At 45.6% G+C, this 27,138-nt stretch overlaps 1 protein-coding gene across 1 annotated transcript in view; it reads left to right on the plus strand.

Moving 5' to 3' along the window:
- The first annotated feature begins 330 nt into the window (after positions 1 to 330).
- Positions 331 to 27,138, plus strand: part of KRI1 (KRI1 homolog) — a 46,634-nt gene continuing 19,826 nt past the window's right edge. Inside the window, exons 1-15 of the mRNA XM_068274370.1 lie at positions 331 to 456; positions 2,140 to 2,219; positions 4,065 to 4,170; positions 5,433 to 5,523; positions 6,707 to 6,761; positions 8,060 to 8,109; positions 9,574 to 9,667; positions 13,943 to 14,020; positions 15,142 to 15,257; positions 15,495 to 15,621; positions 20,787 to 20,882; positions 20,980 to 21,150; positions 23,183 to 23,261; positions 24,822 to 24,937; positions 26,821 to 26,971. Of these exons, the coding sequence (XP_068130471.1) occupies positions 381 to 456; positions 2,140 to 2,219; positions 4,065 to 4,170; positions 5,433 to 5,523; positions 6,707 to 6,761; positions 8,060 to 8,109; positions 9,574 to 9,667; positions 13,943 to 14,020; positions 15,142 to 15,257; positions 15,495 to 15,621; positions 20,787 to 20,882; positions 20,980 to 21,150; positions 23,183 to 23,261; positions 24,822 to 24,937; positions 26,821 to 26,971 (1,486 nt within the window). The 5' untranslated portion in view covers positions 331 to 380. The remainder of the gene's footprint in view (positions 457 to 2,139; positions 2,220 to 4,064; positions 4,171 to 5,432; positions 5,524 to 6,706; positions 6,762 to 8,059; positions 8,110 to 9,573; positions 9,668 to 13,942; positions 14,021 to 15,141; positions 15,258 to 15,494; positions 15,622 to 20,786; positions 20,883 to 20,979; positions 21,151 to 23,182; positions 23,262 to 24,821; positions 24,938 to 26,820; positions 26,972 to 27,138) is intronic.

Raw genomic sequence — 27,138 nt, forward strand, 5'->3', positions numbered from 1 at the left:
TTAATTACTGACACATCTAAGTTATACAGGTTCTGGGGCTATTTGCACATAATCAGTGCTTTAACTGCATCTACCTAGCCACAAAACCTGTATAATTCATATGTGTCAGTAATTAAAGGGATGAGTTGGCAACACTGCTAGCAGTGCATTCTGTCAAAATGTAATGTAGACAGGTAAATTAGCTACCGTACATTTGCATTTCATGGTATATATATTACAAATGAATAACTAGTCACGCCCTCCTGATTCATGATTGGGTGGGAGTGGGGTGGAACGCATGGTACGCCGCAGGGATTTGCGGACGGCCCTGCTTGGAACGCATGACGTAAGAGTTGGGCGTGTCCTGTTACAGTAACGTGGTTCGTGAACGGAAAACCAGCATGGCTGAGTTAAAGATCAACCGAAAGTTCGCAGAGCGCTATGATCGCTACCGGGAGAAGGAGGAGCTGCAGCGGCGTAAGTGTTCCCCGGACTCCGCAGCGTTTCCTATGGCTGGGCCGGGCACAGGCTGTCACTGCGGCTCCAGGCTGGGCTCAGGGCCTAGTGTGACCCCGCACCGGGCAGATGAGCAGGGAAGTCTCAGTGCCTGCAGCTGGGATGTGCAGAGCTCAGGCCGGAGAGCTCATCTTGTGCTGCTGCTTCCACAGAAGGGGCTGATCTGATGGCAAACTCACCAAATGTGGGAGGTGCTAGTAATAATCTGATATCTATGGACCCTCTTATGATTCACCAGATCAGATCATTCTTGTTCAGATGACACAGCTTCTAACTTTTGGTTTAGATTGCTTGTAGCGATTTTGTCATGTCCCCTAATTTGTAAGAAATAGGGGACCCAGCGCGAACACTGGCAATCCAGTGCAGGAGATTTGGGCGCAGCCGGCGCCACCATAGACCGTAACAGGAATTATGGCTATAGCAGCGCACAGGGAGTAACTTTGGTGCCGTCCAGAAGACGGAGCTGAAGTGACTTTTAAAACACTGTAATTCGCTTTCCAGCAATAGCTGGGAGCTGAATTGTATAATTCCCCACCATCCACATGGACCTGGAGGGGGTATAGTATTTAACGCCACAAGGACTTGTGCAGCAGCAGGATAAGCCATATACCGGTTGTATCCTGCACCCAAGTCTCCCGGCGGCGATACCTCTCGTACGCATCCAGTGGGAAAACCTATCTACGCTATCAACCGAATAGGTGTAGGAAAGCTGAAGGCCGCAGTCGAGAGGGTCCTGATGCTCGATTTTATAGTTTGTTTCTCTTGTTGGGTCCCCTATTTCTTACAAATTAGTGTTCGTGACCAAATTGCCGGGAGCGGCCGTTGGTTTGTGAGGTTTGCTGCTGTATTTTCTCAACTAGACCTGCTCAGGTTCTTGCATCATAGAAATCAGAACTCACCTGGATAAAGCCAACACTTTGCAAGGGGCTAATCCGAAATAGAAGGTTAATAATGACCTGACAGCTGATTAATGCGTCATGTGTCAGTCATAAGGTTAGATTCACGGTAGCATAACACACCAACATTCCCTGACAGTCCTTTTGCTGTGTGTACGGGACAAAAATACGGTGTAATTCTATGACTGCATTCATGCCAATATTTTTGGTGGAGGAGTGCACTTAATTGTTATTATTAAAGAGACTCTGTAACAAATTTTTCAGCCTTAGTTCTTCTATCCTATAAATTCCTATGCCTGTTCTAATCTGCTCTGGCTTACTGCAGTCTTTCCTAACTGCACTGTCTCTGTAATAAATCAATGTATCTTTCCTCTGTCCTGTTTGTCGGGCTAAAGCTTGATTGTGTGGAATGTGCAGGGCTGCTTGTGATTGGTAGAAGCGATACACACCATCTGCAGGCCCCTTGCATACTTTGAATGACTCACACACTATGCTTAGCTGAGCCTATTAGAAGCTGGTTAGTTTGTTTGTAAACACTGCCTAAAACTGTTAATTACAAGCCAGGATTGCAGCAGGGAGTGGCAGAAACAGCACAGAGGGGCACAGGAGAAAATAATGAATAGAATGGTATGCTTTTTATTGTAAGAATATTAGAGTACAGCTTCTCTTTAAAGACCTTTTTTTGTAAATTGAAAATAAATGTCTTTTTGACAAATGTTTCTTTACTGATTGTTTTTGTCGCTTGCAGTGAAGGATCGATATGGGGACAGAGGGGAGGAGGAGGACAGCGAGTCTTCCAGCTCGGAGTCTGACAGTGGAGATGAGCCGGTAAGTTTTCAATGTAACTTTGGAACCAGTTAAAGCGGCACCTTAACTCTTGCACAGGAGAGAAGGAAAACCCAGAGAAATTCACCCTGTGTGTGTTTATAAGAACAGCCTTTCTAATTCTTCCTTATCTGCAATTAAAGAGCCAGTGTAATTTGAACTGTCAGCTCTCTGCTGAGTTGTGAGCCATGGAGGTTAACCCTATCTGTGCTCCCAGGATATTAGGTTTCAGATAGGTGGTAGTAAATTACGCCCACATTATAGGGACAATCACAATGCTTTGTGCTGTACAAGGGGCTGTGACTGGAGAACAGTTTCCTATGGGTTTTCCTGTTGGGTCCCATAAACTACACTAGTGCCAAATATTTCAGGTGGGTTAGAATACTACAAAAAATTGATTATCAAATTTGATGGTCAAACACTGTCTTGGTGGGAACTACCCTTCTTTGTGGAATTGATATTTGCAAATAATTCCTGTTGAAGAATAAAAAAAACCTGTCATTTGAAGTGTTTTACAGTTTAAATCCCATTCGGCCCAAGACATGTATAATTTTCCTGGTACTCTTTAGGTCATGCGTACCTTATAGCAATGCTCTCCCATGTCCTACACATGGTCATAACCAGTCCAGTGTATGCCAGTCCATACCTTGTCAAACGCCGCTGCTGACACCACTGCTCGGGTCCACTGCTGGCGATAAGCGCCAGTATACATCGGAGCACAGGCAGAAGCATGGTGCCCACTCATTGGATTGCAACTGTCCAATGGGGATCCTTTCTCCCCGGGTGAATTCCCATTGGTTCACTGACCCTACTTAGCAGGAAAGCCCTACTTTGTTGTGCAGTGCCATGGTCCTCCATCCGCTGCCTGTCCTCTGGCTAATTCATGTGTGTGATGATGTAACTGCCATGCTGCTCCGGCACTTCCACCTCTCTCTGCACCAATCAGATGGTGGGGAGTGCTTTGCATCAGCTGAGTTGGTGCTACATTGCCTTAGCAGGAGAGGACAGCGCCAGGTCACACATCATGAATGCACAACCACTACTGCAGCTGCGGTAGTAAGAAGGTGCTTGGAATAAAGACTGATGCAGCCAGGTGAGCGTGTATTTTTTTAATTCATGCACAACCCTTCTGTGTCAGGCAAATGAACCCTTTAGCAGCCAATTTATTCAGAGGTTTTCAAGTGCTCCAGGCCAATTTATTTTAGCACATTCTTTTTATTCCTGACTTGTTACATTTCCTTGCTTCTAATTAGTACTATTTAGTAATGTGTATTTATGGCCACTTGTCACTAGGGGGCAGTGTGAGACCATAACAGAGGACTTCTGCTTTCAGTTTCTATATTTTTTTTTTGCTAGCAGAGAGACATCAGAGCATTCCAAGAATTTACAGCACGAGTTCTGCTGGCTGAGATCAGAAGCAGTGTACTTATCTCAAATGAGATCATTCATTCTAATGGGTTAATAACACATAACTTTTAGATCCCTTCTAGCTTCAAGCATTGGTGGATCTTTTGGAATAAAGGTTGTTTAATGCCCTGATAAAATATTGAGCTATGGCTGTGAATTCCAGGCTCACTAAAGGTTCAGTTACCATTGGCTAATCACTGACCTATTGTACCTTCTCCATGCAGTATGAGAGTTTACATACACAATCTGCGCATAGTATTCAATCTCTGTTGAGGCTCATGCCACATAGAGGTGGTAAAATTGGTCAGTGGTTGACCAATCATAATGGAAAGTGTGTCCCCTGTTTAAGGTTCTAATTTTATAGATGGGCAGTATGTTGTTTAATGTCAGTCATGTTTACCTGGCGTGAGTTAAATTGATCCTTTCTTCTGCCCGCTCTAGACACTTGATCCACAACTGGACAAAGACTTTTATCGCACTCTTTCTCTGCTCAAGAAGAAAGACCCCAGAATATACCAGGAGGATGTCTCTTTTTATAGAGCGACAGGTATGGGCAAAAGTCATGTATTGCTCCAAGTCTTTATTTCTCCTTTTTCTTTTGTTCTGTGAAGGATTTTACTTGCTGGTATAGTATAGTATACTTGTAATGTGGGACGGAAATTATTTAGAATGAGATTGTGATTACTGTATTAGGCCTCTTGCGTACTACATGCGATTCCGAATTTATTTTTTTAAATTCCGATTTAAAAAAAACATAGCCACATGCAGTAATTTTTTTAATCGGAATAAAAAATCGGAATCACATGTAGTGTGCAAGAGGTGTGTTGTTGTTTTTTTTTTTTTTTTTTTTTTTTTTTAACCCCAGTGATACTGCAGTTTTATGCAAATCGCAACGATGCAGTGAGAATGCTTACATAGGGACAATATACTTAGGGGAGAGTGGCTATTTAGTTTAGTATGTGCACACACTTTGAGCCTCCTTGTTATTGCTTAACTCTTACCACTGTTATCATCACCTACCCTAACCCTAATTATTGGTACCTTAAAGGAAACATGTAGGGAAAAAACTGCCCCTGGGGGGTACTTACCTCGGGAGGCGGGAAGCCTCTGGATCCCTATGACCCCCCCCTCCCCCACACACAGCTTTGATCCAATGCTGGCTCCCTTGGAGAAATGGTCACTATAATATTTACACTGCTAGCCTTGCGCAGGCGCAGTACAGTATCAGCTTCCCGCTTGGGCTCTGGTGTATATAGCTGAGCCCGATCAGACCTGCTCTACAGCGCAGACGCAAGCCTGTAGAGTGGACCTGATGGGGCTCGGCTATTTCCACCAGAGCCTGAGCGGGCAGCAGCTACTGTGCCTGCGAGGGGTGCACACTGTTCAGGGAACCCAGCAAAGGAAGCCGTAGTGTGCCTGTGCTTTCTGGGGGCCAACACTGGAAGGGAAGCCTCATTTGTATCCAGAGACTTCCCCCTCCCGAGGTAAGAACCCCCCTAGGGGCACCTTTTTCACTACAGGTAGTCTTTAAGTGTTATTGATGAACTTAACCATTACTATTGTGCTACAGGAGTGTCTCATGTTGATCATGTTCCTTATCTGAACTACCTAGGAAAATGCTTTTACACCAGTTGGGCAATGAGTGTTGTCTAATAGGAGCATTGCTATGATCTGAATTGTTGTAACAGGTTCTGTCCCAGCTTATAGGCTGTCCACACTGTCATTGATGCTCGTGGACGTTAGTTTAGTCTGAATTGTGGTGCTCATGGTAAAAAAAAAAATCTCTAAAAATGCACTGTGGCCTTTCAGAACCATCAACTTCCAGTCAAAATAAAGCCACAAAGGAGAAGCCCATGTTTCTGAAGGACTATGAGCGGAAGGTGATCCTGGAGAAAGAAGGGTAAGTAGGAGCTTTTGTGGTAATGCATGTGTTATTGCTTTTTGCTTTGTATAGAGCTATCAGGGCTGTGAAAATACCATTTTATACAAGAAGTACCTTGACAAACGAGGCAATGTAGCTTTTACAGCTATGTTTTAGCCATATCGTGTACAATGTACATACACTGCATATGCTCGAAATAAAGCCAGCATTTATTATATGTCAGCCCCTTAATTTTTGACCCTCTTAAAGAGAACCCGAGGTGGGTTTGAAGAATATTATCTGCATACAGAGGCTGGATCTGCCTATACAGCCCAGCCTCTGTTGCTATCCCAAACCCCACTAAGGTCCCCCTGCACTCTGCAATCCCTCATAAATCACAGCCGTGCTGTGAGGCTGTGTTTACATCTGTAGTGTCAGTCTCAGCTGCTCCCCCGCCTCCTGCATAGCTCCGGTCCCTGCCCCTGTCCCTTCCCTCCAATCAGCAGGGAGGGAAGGGATGCAGGCGGGGACTGGAGTTCTGCAGGAGGCGGGGAGAGCAGCAGACTGGAACTATAGAGATAAACACAGCCAGCTCTGACCAGCTGTTTGTCAGCAGCGTGGCTGTGATTTATGAGGGATTGCAGAGTGCAGGGGGAGCTTAGGGGGGTTTGGGATAGCAACAGAGGCTGGGCTGTATAGGCAGATCCAGCCTCTGTATGCAGATAATATTCTTCAAACCCACCTCAGGTTCTCTTTAAATTGGAAAAGAGTGGATCCTAAAGGCAAGAAAAAAACGTTTCACTTACCTGGGCCTTCTACCAGCCCCCTGCAGCCTTCCTGCGCCCTCACCGGTCCTCAACGATCCTCCTTTCCCCCACTGCGGGTTAGTTTCTTCTTTGCCGACTTGGAGTCGGCGAGCCACTGCGCCTGCGCAGCTCTGTCCACATGCATCCTTCTTTACCATCCGCAATAGTGTCCTGATCCTTCTCGCCTGGATGTTTTCACCTCCAGACTTCAGGTCAACTTACACGCGTCCAGCCATCTCCTGAATTCTCGATTGCCTCTGTCCTAGTTGTGTGTGTGTGTTGTTTTTTTTTTTGTTGTTGTTTTTTCTTCAAATATATTTTTTATTTGCTCTGTTGGAGGGTTAAATACATTTTAGTTGGGAATAAATAGATTTCTCTGTTTTAAACCAATATTTCACTTTGTCCTCTTTCTATAGAAAATATGAAGATGAAGAAAGCTCGGATGGAGAGGAAGGACTAATCCAAGATCAGGTAGCTATTAGTGCTGTCTTGGGGCTTAGGCAGGGGTCACACTATATCCTTCGCAGCCGGGCCAGCGCCTGCACACTAATGCCTGACGGGCCGACCAGGAAGTAGCTGCGATGGGCTCCCTCCAGGCTCATCGCTATCACACCGCCCCCCTCTGTCTGCCCTGGTTCGGGGCCAACTGTACATGCGTGGCCGCACGTGCTCCCGTCGATGGGGGCATTTTGCACCTGCGTAGTACTCTACCAGCTTCAGGAGCGTGTCCAGCCGGACTGCTTCAACTGGACGACTTACTGGGGCTTGAAGAAGTCCCAGGTATTTTTATTTTTTGTTTAATTCCTCAACTCAGGTACACTTGTGTTATTCCCATGCAGAAAAAAAACTGATAGCAGTATAGCACTGCCAATTACATTAGCTTCTGTGTAAAAAAAACGCACGCATAAAGACTCGGTGTGAAGAAAAAGCACACAGAAAACGGACAGCTAAGTGTCTTACACGCCATAATTATTATGCAAATTATCTTTATATAATTTTCCTAAATAGTTGATGCAAGTGGCAGTCAGCCTCGATTAGCAAAGGAACCCTTATTTGATAGCAGCTTCACAATTCTTGCATCCATTGAACTTGTGAGGTTCAATGGTCCATGCCATTTGGGGCTGGTTAGGTAGGTCCAGTAATTCAAGTAAGAGGCAGTCATAGGAAAGGAGCACAATGGGCACACAATCACGTAGAGTACACTAGATAAGAGGACCCTGCCATAGGCTTACAGTCTACCTAATTGATACCATTATGCAAATATAAATAATTTTAGAGGCTAAAACTTTAGGTCGAGATTCGGCAGTCTTAATTTCAAGTTGAAAGGACTCCCTTTTGAGCCTGGTGAGAAGCACATTTTGGACCCAGGACAACTGGTTTACATGAAACAGGCCAACTATGTCAAACCGGTTCAATCATTCCTAAACTGGAGGGGGCGTTTGACACCAGTTGTCATTAACGTATATAGTTTTATCATGTTTGCCTGGATATTTTGGAGTCAGTACTCACCTTTAGCCAAGCCTTTAAACAGTGCTGCGTAATAGTGTCAGTTAGCTAGACTGTTGGCTGAAGTATGGGGAGTACCTGTACTAAAGAAGTTGCTTGGTAAGAGTGATGCAATGTCTTCTACAACGCAGCTGAAATAAGTGGGGACCTTCACAGAAATGTGTGTTGTTATAAAATGAAGACGAGGATATGTTTGCATATGAAAAATATACTGTAGTTTTGTTTGTGGAGAGAGTCATCAGTTGTGTTTCATTTATCTGCAGAGATCTCGGTCCCCGACTTACCTGGAAGAACAGAGACAAATCAAAGAGAGGTGGGTGAGCTGGTCATGTGACGTTATGTCCATTCCACCACAATGTGACCTGTATATAAAACAGACCAGGCAGGCAGCCTGTAGAATAAAGAAGCTTTCGGTTCTCCAGGCTCCGGTATACACTGTGGGCTCAATTCACGGAGCATTATCAAACGTTTATCAAACACTTTATCAAACGTTTGATAATTTACCTCATGGGTAAAATCTACTTTTAAAGTCAATAAGGTGTTATATATTTATCGAATGTTTTACCGATAAAACGTTCAACAAATATATAACACCTTAGTGAATTCAAAATGAGATTTTACCCATGAGGTAAATTATCAAACGTTTGATAAAGTGTTTGATAAACGTTTGATAAAATCCGTGAATTGAGGCCTGTGTGTAAGAATTGTCACAGCTTTCACATCCAAGCCGCTGTGCATGTCAGATGTGGCAGGCCTAGGCTACTGCGATGGAGATGGGCTTCATGGTATAATATAAGTGAAATGTAGGATGTCTGACAAAAAAATAATTAAAACCTCTTCACTACCCATATTTTGAAGAAATCAGTCAGTCATGCAACTTAAAGGGACTCCGAGCTCTGATTAAAAATAAAATTTGAACTTACCCGGGGCTTTCTCCATCGGGACGTCCCACGCCGGCCTCCTGGCTCTTCTCCCGGCGGCTGTCCGCATAGCGCGGACAGGCCGGGCCCCCGGGCGACACTGGCGAGTGTCGGGGCTTCTCCTTCCCGATACGTCACGAATGACGTCACACGCCGGCCGCCGCGCGTCATGACGGCGGCCGGCGTGACAGCACGGCGCATGCGCGGTTTAATCGGCGTGGGACGTCCCGACCAGGGCTGGGATGGAGAAAGCCCCGGGTAAGTTCAAATTTTATTTTTAATCAGAGCTCGGAGTCCCTTTAATACTTTAATATAGGATGGTCAATAAGCTAAAAATTCTGTATGTAAATTTATGCAACCTGAAAATGGACCAATTAAATTCCACCTTGAAAGGACTCGATTGGTCCACTTTTAAGCTGCATACATTTCCATAATACTCATGATTATTGCATTTCATTGACCATCCCCACTTGAAAATAATTGGCAGGCTGTTCTGCAGAATCTGAGAAACTCCTCCTTCTCGTCTTCATTAGCCACTATGGGAGGAGGGTTGAGTGTCCTGATTGGGAAGGGTGGAGAGCAGAATCTTGGTCACGCCTACCTGTCCGAAGGGCAGTGGGGCCTGAAATAACACTGCACAATAGAAGATGTGATAACTCCTTTTTCCTTTAAAAAAAGGTTATTTACCAGCATATTTAATCATATCCACATAACTTGTTTAACTGGGGGGTTGTCGCACTTGTCAGTTCGTTTACTTTCCGTTTCGGTATGTGTTGCCAGGCTTTGCTTTTTTTTATTTATTTATTTATTTTTTTGTAACTGGGAAGAGAATGAAAATATGCTTTTTATCTTGGCAGCTTCCGGGAGTTTGTGCAGGACAGCGACAGCGAGGAAGAGGAGGGGACCACGGCTAACCTGCTAACCAGAAGAGTGAAGACCAAGAAAGAACAGGTGAGCAGGAACGGTCTATATGCATCAAACAGATTTAGGCAGTTTACACATTTTTCAAACACATGGTGAACTGGATACAGTATTTGTATCACATGGTGAACTGGATACAGTATTTGGCATGCGGACCTGACGATTTTGGCTACATTAGAATGCGTTTGCTTGCTTTTATTTCCCATGAAATGGTCACTGGGCAATTGCATGCTACGTTTACTGAAATGCACTTAAATTTCATGTCTTTAAATCCTTTGTGTACAGCCACTTGAATGGCATTAACTAATGAATGCAAGTCTTGAGGTATGTAAACTCAGCATTTAATGTACCCTCGTTTTAGAAGGGTTTGTTGAATAGGTTTGCACAGCACACTCCTATCCATGTACAAGCGTGGCCATACTGTGCAGGTGCAAGACAGCTTGCCCGGAGTCACTCATGCAGTGCTCCATACTACTGTGCAGGTGTTAGCTGGCTGTGCACCTGCACAGTGCAGCCAGGCTACTTCACAACCAGGAGCGCGGCCGCAAAGAAGAAAGAGTGTCCTGGTGATCAGCGGTGAGCTCAAGAAGGATCGGAGGAGCATCCGGGGGATTTCCTCTAGTGACTGTATCTAATATTTGTGTTTTTGAAAGTCATAGGTTTGCTTTAAATGCTGGGAAACCATCTGCCTTAAAGAAAACCTGAACTGAAATTAAAAGTCAAAATAAGCATACACAAGTCATACTTACCTTCCATGTAGTCTACTCAGTGTCTTTCTCCTGTCCCGCGTCCTGTTTGTTCACTGTGATCAAGGGAATTTTCCGTCCTCCATTTTGAAAATGACCATTACACCATAACAGCTTTCTGGTCAGCACACAGTTAAACTATAACATCGCCCACTTGAGCCATAGGGAAACATGGACATTACCTGGTACATCAGTTTTCCTCTCAGCTATAACTGACAGCAACTGATATTTTATTGACAGCAACTGATATATTTCAGATCTGACAAAATGGTTGTCAGAACTGGAAGGGATCATTGTCAGAAGAAAATGGTGAGCTTCTGGGAGGAACTGATGGCAAGGTAACTATGTAATGTTCATTTGAAGTTACCTCATGTGATTTATTTTAAATATTTTTACTCAGTACAGGTTCTCTTTAAAGAGAACCCGAGCTGGGTTTTAAGAATGTGATCTGAATACAGAGGCTGGATCTGCCTATACAGCCCAGCCTCTGTTGGTATTCCAAACCCCCCTAATGTCCCCCTGCACTCTGAAATCAGACATAGATCACAGCCGCGCTGTGTGGCTGTGTCTACATCTGTAGTGTCAGTCTCGGCTGCTCCCCCGCCTCCTGCAGAGCTCCGGTCCCTGCCCCCCTCCCTTCCCTCTAATCAGCAGGCGGGGACCGGAGTTCTGCAGGAGGTGGGGAGAGCAGCAGACTGACACTATAGAGAAAAACACAGCCCGCTGCAGACACGCTGTGTGTCGACAGCACGGCTGTGATTTATGAGGGATTGCAGAGTGCAGGGGGACCTTAGGGGGGTTTGGAATATCAACAGAGGCTGGGCTGTATAGGCAGATCCAGCCTCACTATGCAGATCACATTGTTCAAACCCAGCTCGCTACACGTACACGATTCATTTTTTTTTCTGACCAACAAAATCTGAGACTTTTCCTTGAATTTGAAAAGTTTAACCAATGTACCAAACGCTTGTGATTGATTTTTATTTTTTTCTGAACATTTTTTAAAAATGGTCAAATAAAACAAGCCAATTAGATATTTATTAAAATAATCAGAAAAATCTTTATATTTTTTTTTTTTTTTTTTTTTTTTTTCATGATCAGCAAGTTGTTATAAGGCCTCTTGCACACTACATGCAATTCCGATTTGCGATTTTGAATCGGTACAGCATGCTGCATTTTTTTTCTGCGTTTATTTTGGTAGCAGCCAAGGAAAATCGAAATCGCAAATTGGATTTGCAGTGTACAGGGGGCCAGGGGTGAGCCTGGGGTGCCTGGCACCTGGGTGCAAGATTTTCTCTGGCGCCTATGGGAGTGGTTAAATTAACCACGCCCAACCACATAACCACACCCATGTCCTGCCATGTTACTGACAAATACCTAAACATTTACTGACAAAAGATTTTTACTGACAAAATTTCCCCACTAAATGCACATAAGAGACAGCGTTTCACCAGTAAATGCACGTAATGACAGACAGCTTTTCACCAGTAAATGCACATAAGAGACAGCTTTTCACCAGTAAATGCACATAACAAGAGTAAATGCACATAAGAGACGGCTTTTCACCAGTAAATGCACTTAACAAGAGACCGCTTTTCACCAGTAAATGCACATAATGACAAACAGCCAGTGTCCCCAGTATATGGAGCCAGGGGGTATATGTGCCCAGTATATGGAGCCAGGGGGTATATGTGCCCAGTATATGGAGCCAGGGGGTATATGTGCCCAGTAGATGGAGCCAGGGGGTATATGTGCCCAGTAGATGGAGCCAGGGGGTATATGTGCCCAGTAGATGGAGCCAGGGGATATATGTGCCCAGTAGATGGAGCCAGGGGGTATATGTGCCCAGTAGATGGAGCCAGGTGGTATATGTGGCCAGTAGATGGAGCCAGGGGGTATATGTGCCCAGTAGATGGAGCCAGGGGTTATATGTGCCCAGTAGATGGAGCCAGGGGGTATATGTGCCCAGTAGATGGAGCCAGGGGGTATATGTGCTCAAAAGATGTAGTGACAGGGACCCCCTTGAGTGAGTGAGTGAGTGACAGTCTCCCCCCCCCCCCTCCCTAGCCGCCGCCGCCGCCGCCCTCACCGCGTCAGACCTCGATCAGCGGGCGACCCGACCAGTAAGAGGGCGCCGGACGCACCCGCTCTATATGCGGAAGTGATATCACTTCCGCATATCAGTGCGGCGTGGTAGGTCCTAGCGCCCGCACTACTGGTCGCCGCCTGATCGAGGTCTGACGCGGCGCCAGTGCACCTGCTGCGGGAGGGAGGGAGAGAGGCAGACCGGCGGCCACAGGGGGAGAGCGACACCGGACGGACGGCGCCTCTCAGAGGCAGGCGCCTGGGTGCCTTGCACCCGCAGCACCCGCCCAGGCTCGGCCCTGCAGGGGGCCTAATGCAATCATTTTTGCTGAGCTTTAAAATGCCGAGGAACCTTGTGGGCTACAGGGGGCTGGAGAAAGCCACAGGTAAGTACCGATTTTTTTCATTTTAAAGCTCCGCTCAGCGTCCCTTTCAGTGTTTTGGCTGCTCAGAAAGTGACCATATACATCAATCATTTGTGTAGTTCCCAAGCTAGAGACACACAAGCAAAGATGTTGACCTTCGACAGTCGTTCATGACTGGATTGTCTTTGTCCCTGTTAAAGGATACCTGAAATGACCCCATACCTGTTAAACTAATGTGTTTAATATGAGGTCCTAACAATTACTGGTACTCTGGTTTGGATGTGCTCCCCTTAGTTGTGCTGCTCTGCCCTGTTCATAAATGCAAAAGGATCACTATAAAGCAAACCTGAACCAAGTCAAAGAAGAAAAAAAAAAAGTAAATAAAGAAATATACCTATTTAGAGGGAAGCTTTTGGGTCCCATAGAGCCTGGTCCTCTCTCCGACTCTCCACTGTCACTCGTTCAACATTGGTGACTTCAGGACTACTCGAAAGGTTTCAGAAGCACTTGTGACCTCAAGCGCTTAGTACTGGTCCTCTCATCTTCAGAAGGACTCGGATACGGGCGCAGTACTTCTGAAGGGCCAAAGACTTAATTGGACCTGTGAGTTGAATAATTTCACTGGGGGACATGGGTACATTCTGTTTCGGCGCCTGGTCACTTTGGCGCAGGGTGAGCCGAATGACTGCTCTCCCTGCTGCCGTGCGAATTCCAGGCGGCATTCATTACTATTCCCCCTCCAAGTCATAGCAACTCGGAGGAAGAGGTAATTCAGGCTCAATTACACTGCTGCATGGCCATAGACATAACATTAGGTCTATGGTGAAGACCACGTCAGGTGCAGCGTGGGAAAGAGTGCGCTCTGAAATGACCTGGGATTCAGCGCTTTCCCTCTACTAGGTACCGGTAAGCATTTTGCAGACCACTTTAGGGTCTCCTTAAAAGGAATAGATTATTTTTCTACATGATCTCAACTGCAGTGACCTTCCCGCTGTGTAATAGGCAATGATTATCTTGCGTGGTGACCTGGAACATACTGTAGTTTACTATTCCTTTATTCCACTTGTCTTCTGGATATTTGTATAATGTGTTATATGGTCATCTTGCAGGAAGAGGAAGATGAAGAATACATCTCGTGGCTAAAAGGGCAGAAGAAGCTGGAAGAGAAGGAGGATCTGCAGGAAATGGTGGGTGCAGCTCTTCTCTGTTTCTGCTGTGCCTGCCTATAAAGCCTCCTGCACAAAGCGATATGGAGTTATGATGCATGTCCCATTGGGTAACTTTGTGATCCATAAGGGAGATTCATGATTCCCAAACAGCACTTATCTGCATAAATGTTGAACAAGTCCCCATACACCAATTCTTTTTTTATTTATTGTATTTATAAAGAGGCAACTTATTACGCAGTGCTGAACATTAGTTAAGTTTACAGACAATATTTAGGGGTGACATACAGCAAAATGACAATACAGTAATACAAGAAAACCAGATCACACAGCACAGTATGAGTACAAGGTAATGCTTAGTCACTGGAGGGAAGCATGGAGATTAGGCAAGTTAGGTTCACTCAGATCCATAGGATGTGTGTACGGCAAGGGAGGTGCATGATCAGGTAGGAAACACAAGGAGGAGGACCCTGCTCAAAGGCTTACAATCTAGAGGGAGAGATAGGGACACGAAAGGTAGGGGAACAGAGTTCAGCTGCCGATTTAGAACACCAGGGAAGGGGTGGTAGGCTGAGTGAACAGGTGAGTTTTGTGGGCCTTCTTGAAGATGTTGAAGGAGGGGGCTGCCCTAATGGGTGGAGGTAGGAAGTTCCATAGTGTTGGAGCAGCTCTTGAGAAGTCCTGGAGGCGTGCATGGGACAGGGTGGTGCGGGGGGCGGTCAGGTGAAGTACATTGGAAGAGCGGAGTGAGCGGCTAGGTGTGTACCTCTTAGTAAGATCGGAAATGTAGGTTGGACAGGTTTTGTGGACAGATTTGTAGGTAGCGCAGTATCTTGAATCTGATTCTGGACTGGATAGGAAGCCAATGGAGGGATTCACAGAGGGGAGCCGCTGTGGTGGAGCGATGGGAGGAGTTGGATAATTCTGGCTGCCGCATTCATGATGGACTGCAGCTGGGCAATTCACCATGCAGAAGTGTGTTTGTGCTCATATACGAGTGTGTGCTCGTTACGTCTGCTACCAATGCACGCTCGCTTCTCTCAACTTGTGGTTAGCTTAGTTTGTCATACAAGCAATAGAGGACCATCTTCCAGCTGTTCTTGAGGAAAGATTAACGGTAATCTTGTTTATTCTTCCTATAGAGTTATCTGAAGGAATATTGGACCAGTCCTGCGTTGGAGGAAGGCGAGAAGTTCCTCAGAGATTATATACTGAATAAGGAGTATGTGGAGTCTGAGTCTGAGGAGGACGAGGAATGGTGAGATCTCTGGGGTGCTTTCTGTAAACACACTTATGAATGAACTGTATCAGCTCTCAGAGGACCACATATAGTCTGAATGTCAGGCCTTACTCGTTTTAGAAATAGGATTGCCCCTTTTTTAGACTACTGTATTTATAAAGGAGTGATGTGATTTGTGTTGATGATGGCCAGTGCTTTAATCACTAGTACAGTGTAACTGAATATTAGAGGAATTGCTGTCTGTTTTCCCTTCAGCCCTCCAGCGTTGGAGGAAGCTCCGCATGTCTCAGATTCCGAGGATGAAGGGGAACTCTTCCTGAAGAAACAGGAAGATTTTGAAAGAAAATATAATTTCCGATTTGAAGAGCCTGATTCTGATTTGGTAAGTAGTGTATTTATTTATTTTTCATTTGTCTGATCTGTCCTACACTGCGTTCTTGCTTGTATCATCACTTCATTGTTCGGTGGGAGATTCTGAGGACCTATTTATATCCCCATCCAAACTCACATGGCAAACATAGCAGATCGCTCTTAGTTTAAACGAGCCCTTAGTGAATTGCAAACATGTCTTTCAGTAACATAATATCAGTCTTTCATCTTTTTTTGTTTGTTTTTTAGCTACGTATAATGTTTTAGAGCACAGGTATCGAACTCCAGTCCTCAAGGGCCATATTAGTGCCAGTGTTTAGGATGACTGAAAAAATGGAGAAATGTGTTCTCCTTAAAGAGAGTCTGAAGCAGACATGGGCAAACTTGGCCCTCCAGCTGTTAAGGAACTACAAATCCCACAATGCATTTGCCTTTGAGTCATGACTGTGGCTGTCAGACTCCTGCAATGCAGCAGCTGGAGGGCCAAGTTTGCCCATGCCTGAAGCCAATAAAAATACGTCTTACCTGAAACCTCCCCTGGTCTACCCAAACCAGCTTAGTATAAAGTCTAATAATGTTAAGACTACTGTAGGGGGGTCGGGGGAAAGAGAGTTGAACTTATCTGGGGCTTCTAACGGTCCCCCGCAGACATTCTGTGCCACTCACCGATGCTCCGGCCCCGCCTCCTGTTCACTTCTGGAATTTCCACTGCGCCTGTGCTGCCGCCCCTCACTCTCGCTGACGTCACCAGGAGCCTACTGCGCAGGCGCCGGCCGTACTGGACCTGCGCAATACACTCCTGCTGACGTCAGCGGGAGCGAGTGGGCGGCAGCACAGGCGCAGTGGTTCCAACCTTGAAGTCAGAAATTCCAGAAGTGAACCGGAGGGGGGGACTGGAGCATCAGTGAGTGGCTGCGCGGGCGCAGGACATTGCGGGGGGGACCATTAGAAGCCCCGGGTAAGTTCAACTTTTTTTTCCCCTTCCTTCCCTTACCCCCCTACAGTACTCCTTTTTAAGTTTGATTAACATGCTCTTCTGATTCACCCAGATTTAGGCTAGTCATGTGATCTTGACATCCCATGTCCAACTCGTCACCTAGGGTCTCTACATACCCTTAAGTAATGTATCCTAGATAAATAGGCTGTGTGTTATACATCGTTCAATCTGCTGAAATCTCACTGCTCAGTCAGAATGAACATTTAAACTAACAAAGGAGCAGTGCCTATGGCCTCCCAGCTGCTTCTCCTCACAAGGCAATGCCTCATCCATGCTAAATTTCCAGGACCGTACTCCCATCCATCCCCTCACCCTCCTCCCCGCGAGCCACAGTACAACATCTCCAACCTACCAATGAGCTCAACTTGTCTATCTGGGATGACTGTTGCTGTTTGGTGTTATTTCTTCATATATGCATAGTTTGTTCACACGTCTCTTGTTTTGATGGTTTGCGCTAGAATATTGCACCAAAAGGTATTACGTGTAGTTGATTCAGATGGGAGATTCCTCCTCCATACATAGACAGCTTTGGAATATCCCTTTACTCCACATGTTAAGTAACATTGATCAAGCTTCCGTCCAGTTTATTTGTAATATCTTTCTGTCATTTGATCTTGTTCATTGTTTTAAAGATAACTTGTAACTAAAAAAAGTTCCCCGGGGGGGGGGGGGGGGGGGGGGTACTCACCTTGGGTGGGGGAAGCCTCCATATCCACCTGCGCAGTAGAGCGGACCCGACAGAGATCGGCTATTTCTGTCTATTTCCATGCTGAGAGCCACAACAGCGCCCCCGCTGGAGCCGGGAAGGTAAATATAGCAAGCCTTGTCAGGCTTGTCGAGCCAGGATTGCGGGACGCTTTGGGGGAGCCAGCGCTGGATTGCCTGCAGCTACAGGGATGGGAAAGCCTCATTGGGACCTAGGCTTCCCCCTCCCGAGGTGAGTACACGCCAGGAGCCTTTTTTTTTTTTAATTACAGACTCTTTAAAGGAAAACCTCTTACCGATTAAAAGATTTAATGTAAAATACGTCTTTATACCTGCTATTTATGTTAAGCGATATGAGCAGTGCTGAAACACCGCGTTCCCACGGCAGAACGAGGTCTTTATACCCCCAAATCACCAGGGCAAAAAATCGGGAAGCGCTTCCTGGTAGAGGCAGAAATTTGCATTGTAGCTCTGCCTCTACTGGAGTCAATCTCCACCGATCACCGCCTCTTCCCGCCCCTCTGTCTTCTTTCACTGAGAGGGGCGGGGAGAGGCGGAGATTGACTCCAGTAGAGGCAGAGCTACAATGCAAATTTCTGCCTCTACCAGGAAGCGCGTCCTGATTTTTGCCCTGGGGATTTGGGGGGTATAAAGACCTCGTTCTGCTGCAGTAATGCGGCATTTCAGCACTTTTCAGCACTGCTCATATTGCTTAACATAAATTGCCAGTAAAAAGAAGTATTTTAATTGGCTTCAGACTTTAATGAGCCACACCTTTCCTGATTCAGTCCCATCAATTAATTTTAGCTGTGCCAGAAATGTGAGGACCTCGGCCCTTGATGGCTGGAGTTCAACACGCCTGTTTCAGAGCAAACATTTAATAATGAGTTTCTTATCACTTTAACACAATTCACTCTATGGGAAGACTTTTTTTCTTTTAGTGAGAAAGTCATTGGAAGTTCATTGAAAGAAGGAAAAGGCTAATTAGGGGTGTATTTATGTGTAAAGTCGGAGGTGCGCGTAGGACAAGAATAGCAGATTGATTTAAAGGCAGAGCGCAGTAGCTTGAATTTGATTCAAATGGAATTCCAGTGTACAGAACTGTGGGGAGGAGCAGAAGAGCGGAGAGGAGGACAGATAGTGTATGTTTGCCTTTAGAAATGATGATGAATTGCGGAGGAGAGACTCTTTTTAGCGGAATACCAGACAAGAGCCTGTTATAGTAATGTTATTATTTATTGTATTTATAAAGCGCCAACATATTACGCAGCGTTGAACATCAGTTTAGGTTACAGACTATATTTAGGGGTGACATACAGCAATATGATAATACAGGAATACAAGAAAGACCAGATCACGCAGCACAATATGAGTACCAGGTAATGCTTAGTCAGTCACTGGATGGGAGTGTGGAGATTAGGCAAGTCGAGTTCACTGAGGCCTGGAACCCACTAGGAGAGCTTTTCTGAGCGCTTTGTGATTTGAAAAGCTCTTGCCAATGTAATGCTATGGGTGTGATCCCACTTGAGCAATGTGATTTTATAAAAATCCCCCATAGCATTGCATTAGCAAGAGCTTTTTCAAATCACTAGCGCTTAGAAAATACTTTGTGTGTTTGAGCACTAAGATCCATAGGATGGGTGTACAATAATGGAGGTGTGTGAACAGGTAGGAGACATAATGAGGACCCTGGCCGAAGGCTTACAATCGAGAGGGAGAGGTAGGGACACGAAAGGCAGGGGACCAGAGTTCAGTTGCGGGTTTAGAGCACTATTGGGGGGTAGGCCAGAGTGAAAAGGTGAGTTTTGAAGGTCTTCTTGAAACTTTTATGAGGCGGAAATCCTAATGGGTGGAAGGTAGAGATTTCCGTAGTGTTGGAGCAACTCTTGAGAAGTCCTGGAGGCGTGCATGGGACTGGGTGATGTGCTAGTCAAAACAAGAGATAATTAGAATGTGTGCCAGAAGTCTGCTGGTCAAATAGGCTAATTCCAGCATAGCGCTTTGGATGCTGCCATAGGCCGTAATGAGAATTACTGCTAAAATTGCGTTCAGTGACTAATTTGGGTTGCAACAATGGGGAATTATTATTAAGTATTTATATAGCGCCGACATATTACGCAGCGCTGTACAGTGTGTATGTATATATATATATATATATATATATACGCATATTACGCAGCGCTGTACAGTGTGTGTGTAATATATATATATATCTCTATCTATCTATCTCTTGTCACTAACTGTCCCTCAAAGGAGCTCACAATTTAATCCCTACCATTGCACCATTGCCATATGTCTATATTATGTAGTGTAAGTACTGTAGTCTAGGGCCAATTTTTAGGGGGAGCCAATTAACTTATCCTTATGTTTTTGGAATGTGGGAGGAAACCGGAGTGCCCGGAGGAAACCCACGCAGACACGAAGAGAACATACAAACTCTTTGCAGATAGTGCCCTGGCTGGGATTCGAACCAGGGACCCAGTGCTGCAAGGCGAGAGAGCTAACCACTACACCACCGTGCTGCCCTGGGAATAGCATCAACGCTACACAGGAGTTTGCCTGCAGCAGGTTGAGGCGGTCTTTCGGCTGCACCCGACACTGACATTTGGCCATGGCCATTTAAAATGCACTCCCGCTGGTCTCTGGTGACAGACCATGAACATAATTTGCCACCTTTTAGGCCCGGTGCACACCAAAACCCGCTAGCAGATTTTGAAATGCTTTTTCTTATTTTTGTGTAGCGTTTCACCTAGCATTTTGCGGTTTTAGGAAGCGTTTTTGGTGTAGTATATTTCATATTTTGTTACAGTAAAGCTGTTACTGAACAGCTTCTGTAACAAAAACGCCTGCAAAACCGCTCTGAACTGCCGGTTTTTTCAGAGCAGTTTGCGTTTTTCCTATACTTTACATTGGAGGCAGAAACGCCTCCGCAATCCAAAAAATGCCTCACCCCGGGAGTATGCGTTTCAGCAAAACGCCTCCTGCTCTGGTGTGAACCACCCCATTGAGATACATTGACCAAGTGTATCCGGAGCCGCAAGCTGCTACAAAAACGCAGAAAAACCCGCTCGGTGTGCACCAGCCCTTAGGGTTGAACTGGAGAAATAACTAAAATCCAGCTTTGATGAATGGCAGAAATATTACTGCTTTACACACACAGCAATACTGCTCTAATTCACTGACTGACTCTAGCAAATAAGGCTAATTCACACCTTAGCTACACTCTTTCTATCATGGAGTGGGGTGAAAATAATGCACTAAATAATAATAAAAAAAATGAGTATTGTAGCCAAAGAAGTGAACAGGCCTCACGGTGTACAACTGGATATCTGGGCTGCTTATGAGAGGCCAGACAGGAAAAAAAATAAAATGCCCCTCCTATGGGGCATTTACACCACTTGGTAGAAGCAGAATATAGTGTACAAGGACACTCGTGCTCATCTGTTGTAATGGATATCCTGATTTATCTACATTAGATCAAGACTTTCCCCAGAACCATCGCTCAGTCTGTGCGGAGTAAAGACGATCGGAGGAAGAAAAAACGAGATGAGATAAAGGAGAGGAAAAAGAAGGTGGGTCATGAAAGTGTGTTCTGTGGGAACAGTATGGATTGGTAGGTGTAGTAGCTGGCAGACTCATAGCAGCCATTTTGTGTTGTTCTGTCTACAGGAAAAGGACAAGAAGAAGGAGGAGCTGAAGCAGCTGAAGAACCTGAAGAGGAAGGAGTTGCAGGAGAAGTTGCAGAAGCTGAGGGAGCTGACAGGAGATCAGGAACTCGGTGTCACTGAGGAGGATCTGCTGGAAGATTTTGATCCAGAAAAGCATGACCAAATTATGCAGGTACATTAATCTGTCCCCAGCCCTGTAAAGGTCTTAGGGAGGTGGCAACTGCTATTGTTGTGGGAGACTGGTATCAAGGGACTTGCAAGCACTGAGGCAGCCATTGAGGAGGTGAGTATACACTGTCCTCCCCCTTACAGTACTTATGTTACCCAGAGACAGTTCTGATTTCACGCGGGGAGAGCGGGAAGGTGACAGCTGCCAGTGTTGTGGGTCTTGAGTATCAATTGGTATCCTAACTTCCCCATGCATTTCCCTCTCTCATGTACGCCTGCAGGATTTCTCAAGAGCTGCCCCACCCTCTGGAACTCCCTTACACCTCCCATCAGGCTTGCCTGCTCGTTCAACACATTCAAGCAAGCCCTCAAAACCAACTTCTTCAAGATGTCCTACCCACCCCTACCGCACACCCTACCTACCAAACTGTCTACTGAATACATATTCTACAGCCCTACCTAGTGTGTCCATCGCACTAGATTGTTAGCCCTTAGCAGGGTCCTCCCTTCCCTAGTGCATTTTACATGATTGTGTGCTCATTTCCTATGACGTACTTGTACTGTATTACTGGGCCTACCTAACCAGCCCACAATAACATGATCAGTTATTTTTGTACTGTTTGCCTTGTATAACTTTGTCCTATGTTGTATAACCTTGTTACGTTACGTCTGTCATCGTTTGTATCGTTTGTATCGTTGTATGTATTTATTGTCCAGCATTGGTGCTTTATAAATCTAATAAATAACTGGCTTGCAAGCGCTTAACCTCTTCACAACCACAGTCTCCCCCCCCCCCCCCCCCCCCCCCCCAAAGACCAGGCCATTTTTTTCACAACTCAGCGCACAAGTGTCCTGTCCCCCCCGCCCCCTCCCCTTTTCTCCCCACCAACAGAGCTCTCTGTTGGTGGGGTCTGATCGCACCCCAGGTGTTGTGTGTTTTTTTTACTATTTCCCCGCCAGACAATCAGCACAATCGGCTGTGATCAGCTTTTCGCTTTTGTCCCTCTGGAGGGGACAGCCGAGTGACACGGATGTCCCCTGTACAGCGCTGCCTTAGATCACAGCGCTGTACGTACTAAATAGACGGCGGTTTCGTCATCTAATATTCTCCTAGCAGCGATCGCTGCTGGGAGACTGAAGCGGAAATGCGCATCTCCTGCAAAAGCCAGCCCCAGAACTTTACGCCGATCGGCGTGTCGCGGTCCTGGGGCTGCCACCGCGGTCACGACTATCAGCGTGTCGCAGCTATACAGGTTAAAGGGATTCTGTGGTGGTATAAAAAAAAAAAAAAAAAGTGCTAAAAAATGCCTTCCATATAGAGCTAACCCACTGGATTTGTATCTCTTTACTAACAGGCAGACAACACTTTCTACATCTGAGCACTCCAACAGTCATTGTCTCCACCCCCTACTGTGCCTCAGCACTCTCTAGCACAGTGGTTCTCCACCTGCGATCCGTGGACCCCTGGGGGTACATCAGCACCTGTCAGGGGGTCCCCAGGGACCGCAGACCAAATGGCATGGTGGCTGTATTATGATAAAGATAGTGGTACAGATTGGTAGACTTCAGTATATTGTGTGTAGGGATATCGGTGCCTCTGTTCTCCTTCTAATAAAGGCTGTATACAGCAATATAAGAAAATGGGAGGAAACTTCTGCCATTAAAGCGGACCTGAACTCAAAACTTCCTCTCTGCTCTAAAAGATAAAAATTTACGTGTTGAACCACTAACGCGTAAAAATGTATGTCCCGCCGACCCCGAGGTCGGCAAAAAATAAACTAGCTGACGGAGGGGGACCAGAGCAGCAGTGAGTGACTACGAGGGCACAGGATGGCTGCATGGGGCTGGATAGAAGCCCCAGGTACGTAAAACTTTTTTTTTTTTTTTTTTTTTTTTCCCTAACTCCTCTAAAAGGAAATCAATATGGCAGCCTCCATATACCTCTCGCTTTTAGTTGTCCTTTAACTGCACTTCACTGTGCATGTATCTTATCATGTACACACTTTTAAATAAACAGTAAATCTATTTTCTTGCAGAAATGCTTTGGTGATGAGTACTATGGGGTGGAGGAGGATCAGAAGCCTCAGTTTGATGATGAGGAGGAGGAGTTGGATGGTGAGTTCTCTTGCATGTTCTCCCTTGGGATACATTTTTCATCTTAACACAGTAGTTATTTGGGTTGAAAAAAAGACATACGTCCATCGAGTTCAACCAGAAAACAAAGTACAACACCAGCCTGCTCCCTCACATATCCCTGTTGATCCAGAGGAAGGTGAAAAACCCTTACAAGGCATGGTCCAATTAGCCCCAAAGGGAAAAAATTCCTTCCCGACTCCAGGAGGCAATCAGGTAAAATCCCTGGATCAACATCATTTGGCATTACCTAGTAATTGTAGCCATGGATGTCTTTCAACGCAAGGAAAGCATCTAAGCCCCCTTTAAATGCAGGTATAGAATTTGCCATAACTACTTCCTGTGGCAATGCATTCCACATCTTAATTACTCTTACTGTAAAGAACCCTTTCCTAAATAAATGGCTAAAACTGTTTTTCTCCATGCGCAGATCATGTCCTCTAGTCCTTTGTGAAGGCCTAAGGACAAAAAGCTTATCCGCCAATCTTTTATATTGCCCTCTGATGTATTTATACATGTTAAAGCGAAGGTTCAGGGAGGGTGGGTAAAAAAATCTAAATCAATTTCCACTTACCTGGGGCTTCCTCCAGCCCGTGGCAGGCAGGAGGTGCCCTCGCCGCCGCTCCGCAGGCTCCCGGTGGTCTCTGGTGGCGCGCCCGACCTGGCCAGGCCGGCTGCCAGGTCGGGCTCTTCTGCGCTCCAAGGCCCGGAACTTCTGTGTCCCACGCCGGCGCTCTGATGTCATCGGACGTCCTCCGGGCTCTACTGCGCATGCGACATTAATATGAACGAACATCACACAGAGATAGGTGGATCCAGCATGAACATACCTCTGTAGTAACATTAGGTAGCTTTGCCTTGGGTCCAGTATCAGAAACAATTTTGTTTGGCCAAATAGGTTTACACTTACAAGGAGTGTGACTTTGTTGTTACCTAACAGACACAGGAGAGAGCAGTGAGAGGAGTCTGCGCTGGAACGGGTTATGTAAGTTACGGCGCCCCTTGCCGTGGATGCTGCCTGCCACTTGTACTCTCCTGGGGGGGGGGGCGAGATCTGCCATTTGGTCTGCGGTCCCTGGGGACCCCCTGACAGGTGCTGATGTGCCCCCAGGGGTCCACGGACCACAGGTTGAGAACCACTGTGCTAGAGCGTGCAGAGGCACAGCAGGGGGTGGAGACAATGACTGTTGGAGTGCTCAGATGTAGAAAGTGTTGTCTGCCTGTTAGTAAAGAGATACAAATCCAGTGGGTTATCTCTATAAATGGAAGGCATTTATTGTCAAATCTACAGTAGAATGTATTCTGCTCATTTGCAAACTGCTGGTTGTCTGATTGTGGTACTTTGTTTGTAATTGGCGATCTCCTGTAGAGATTTCCATACTGCAGAAGAGTTCATTGTGGTACATTTTTCTTCAAGTCTTTTTGAGTAATGACAAAGACTGAGACTTGATTTTTTGCTGCTCAGAAGTCAGTGGTCTTCCTGCTGGAGTTCTTTTTTTTTTTTTAACCCAGAGCTCTTAATTCCTGCTTTCTTCCTCACAGAGGAGTGGAACTGGGACAACTGGACTGGTGCTGAAGCAGATGGAGAGGCAGCTGAGGAGAACAAGCGTGAAGAGGGAGAGGAAGACCTGCCCTACTGTGATGACCCAAACTTTGTGGTAATGTGACTATTGCATAGTCATTCGACCTATTTCTAGTGTAAATGGATGTACTGCCTCCAGTGGCAGTGAATGACAGTATATCAAAGTCAGATTTTGCTCCCCCATTTCCTGCCGCCACAAATGAACATCCTAAACTGCGTTCACACTTACAGCAAACCTGAACTGATAATTAACCACTTAAGGACCACAGGCTTACAGCCCCAAGTTGATGCAAATTTTATGCTAATGCAAATCTGCAAATCATCCCTTTTGATGTCCCTGAAAGCTAAACATACCTCCAGAACCTGCTGGAATGCAACGATGTGTCAGTTTGTTAATTATACAGAGCAACAACAATCCAACAAGCATACAGACTGTTTCAGACTAGTTGATCCTCCTCAGTAGTAAGAGGGCTTTTAAGTCCTTTTTAGCCGCTTACATACTCCTAGGAGTTCTGGTTCACCATGAGCTTGCTGGGCAATCTGTAACTGTAGTCCTACTCCATAGAGCCATATGAATCCATTCCATGCACTGATGAGAACCAACCAATTTGAAACAGTGTGTAGGCATGTTGGATTATTGTGGCTCTGTACAATAAACAAGCTGACACATCATTGCATTCCAGCGGTTTTGGAGGTGTGGCTAGCTTTCAAGGACAAGAAAGAGATGATTGGCTTAGGGCCCGTTTCTACTACTAAGTGATGCGAATACAGCTACCTAGCCGCATCGCATCACTTCCGCCGCCGGCAGCATCACTTCCGCATCTCCCGATGCAGAAGTGAATTGAAGAGATGGGACGCGGCTGCTGCCGTGCGAGATTCTGCAGCATTCTGCAGATTCTCGGATCGCTCCGCACAACATGCACGCAGTGGAAACTCTTCCATTGCTGTGCATGTGTTTCAGGACACCCGCGGTGCGATGCGGCTATGTAGCTGCATCGCACTGCTCCTAGTGGAAACGAGCCCTTATTTAGCAGTGATACATATTGTGGTAGATCTCATATACTCAAAAATAAGGAAAGAAACCGCTACACTTGCGCTCCCCATCAGGAGGTGCAGGAAACCGGTGTCAGCAAGTAACGTATTTTAGAGGTAGTATCCGCGCACTTCACCAGGTGAAGTCCAAAATGGTTATCGGGCAACAACAAAATGGGTAAAAAGGCTGACCTGTTTTAGACAGCAATTTCTTTACTCATAGCTATGAGTAAGGACATTGCTGCCCGAAACATGTCAGACCTCTTATACTCGACTCCAACCTGAATAAATGTAAGTACTGTCTGTTTTAAGAAGGCAAACTTCTGTTTTTTTGGTGCCCATACACGGTACAATAAAAATGTTCCAATTTCTAGTTTATTCGATCAAATCGAATAAAAGTTTAGAAGAATCCTTTTTTTTTTCTATCAAGAAAAATGAACGATTATCCAGTTTTTTTTTTTTTTTCAATAAAAATCCGATTAGGCATGTTGAAAAAAATCTTTATATTGGATCTAACGGAATAATTGAATGAATGTAATCGAAAAAAAATTGAAAATATTGTACCATGTATGGGCACCATAAGGCAGTATTCCCCAACCCTGTCCTCAATGCCCACCAACAGTGCATGTTTTGTGGAAATCCACAGAGGTAGATAATCGGCTCTGCTGAGACACTAATTATCCCACCTGTGAATGTTTGTGGTTTCCTGCAAAACCTGTACGGTTGGTGGGCCTGGAGGACAGGGTTGGGGAACTCTGGATTAAGGAGTCGGAGCAATTTTGGGTACCTGGAGTCGGTGGTTTCATAAACTGAGTCGTCGGATGATTTTTGTACCAACTCCAAAGCCCTGGTTTTTTTTTTTTTTATGAACCTGACATCATTGTGGAAGAGGAATTTGTGTTCATACTGCTATGATTCCTGTCACAGATGGATGCAGATTTTGACCCCCAGACCTCTTCAGCACCATCTCGAAAGGAAAGGAAGAGGCTGCGATTGGAAAGAGAGAAGGAAGCCAAGAAGAGGAAGAAGTCTGTGTTTGCAGAAGCTGTGAGCAAACAGAAGCCTGTCTTTAATCCAGGTCAGTGTAGCATGGTGGGTGTATTATAAAGATAGTGGTACAGACTGGTAGACTTCAGTATATTGTGTGTAGGGGTATCAGTGCCTCTGTTCGCCTTCTAATAAAGGCTGTATACAGCAATATAAGTAGAAAATGGGAAGAAACTTCTGCCATTAAAGTGGATCTGA

This window comes from Hyperolius riggenbachi, chromosome 3 (assembly GCF_040937935.1).
Source record: "Hyperolius riggenbachi isolate aHypRig1 chromosome 3, aHypRig1.pri, whole genome shotgun sequence".
Taxonomy (NCBI): domain Eukaryota; kingdom Metazoa; phylum Chordata; class Amphibia; order Anura; family Hyperoliidae; genus Hyperolius; species Hyperolius riggenbachi.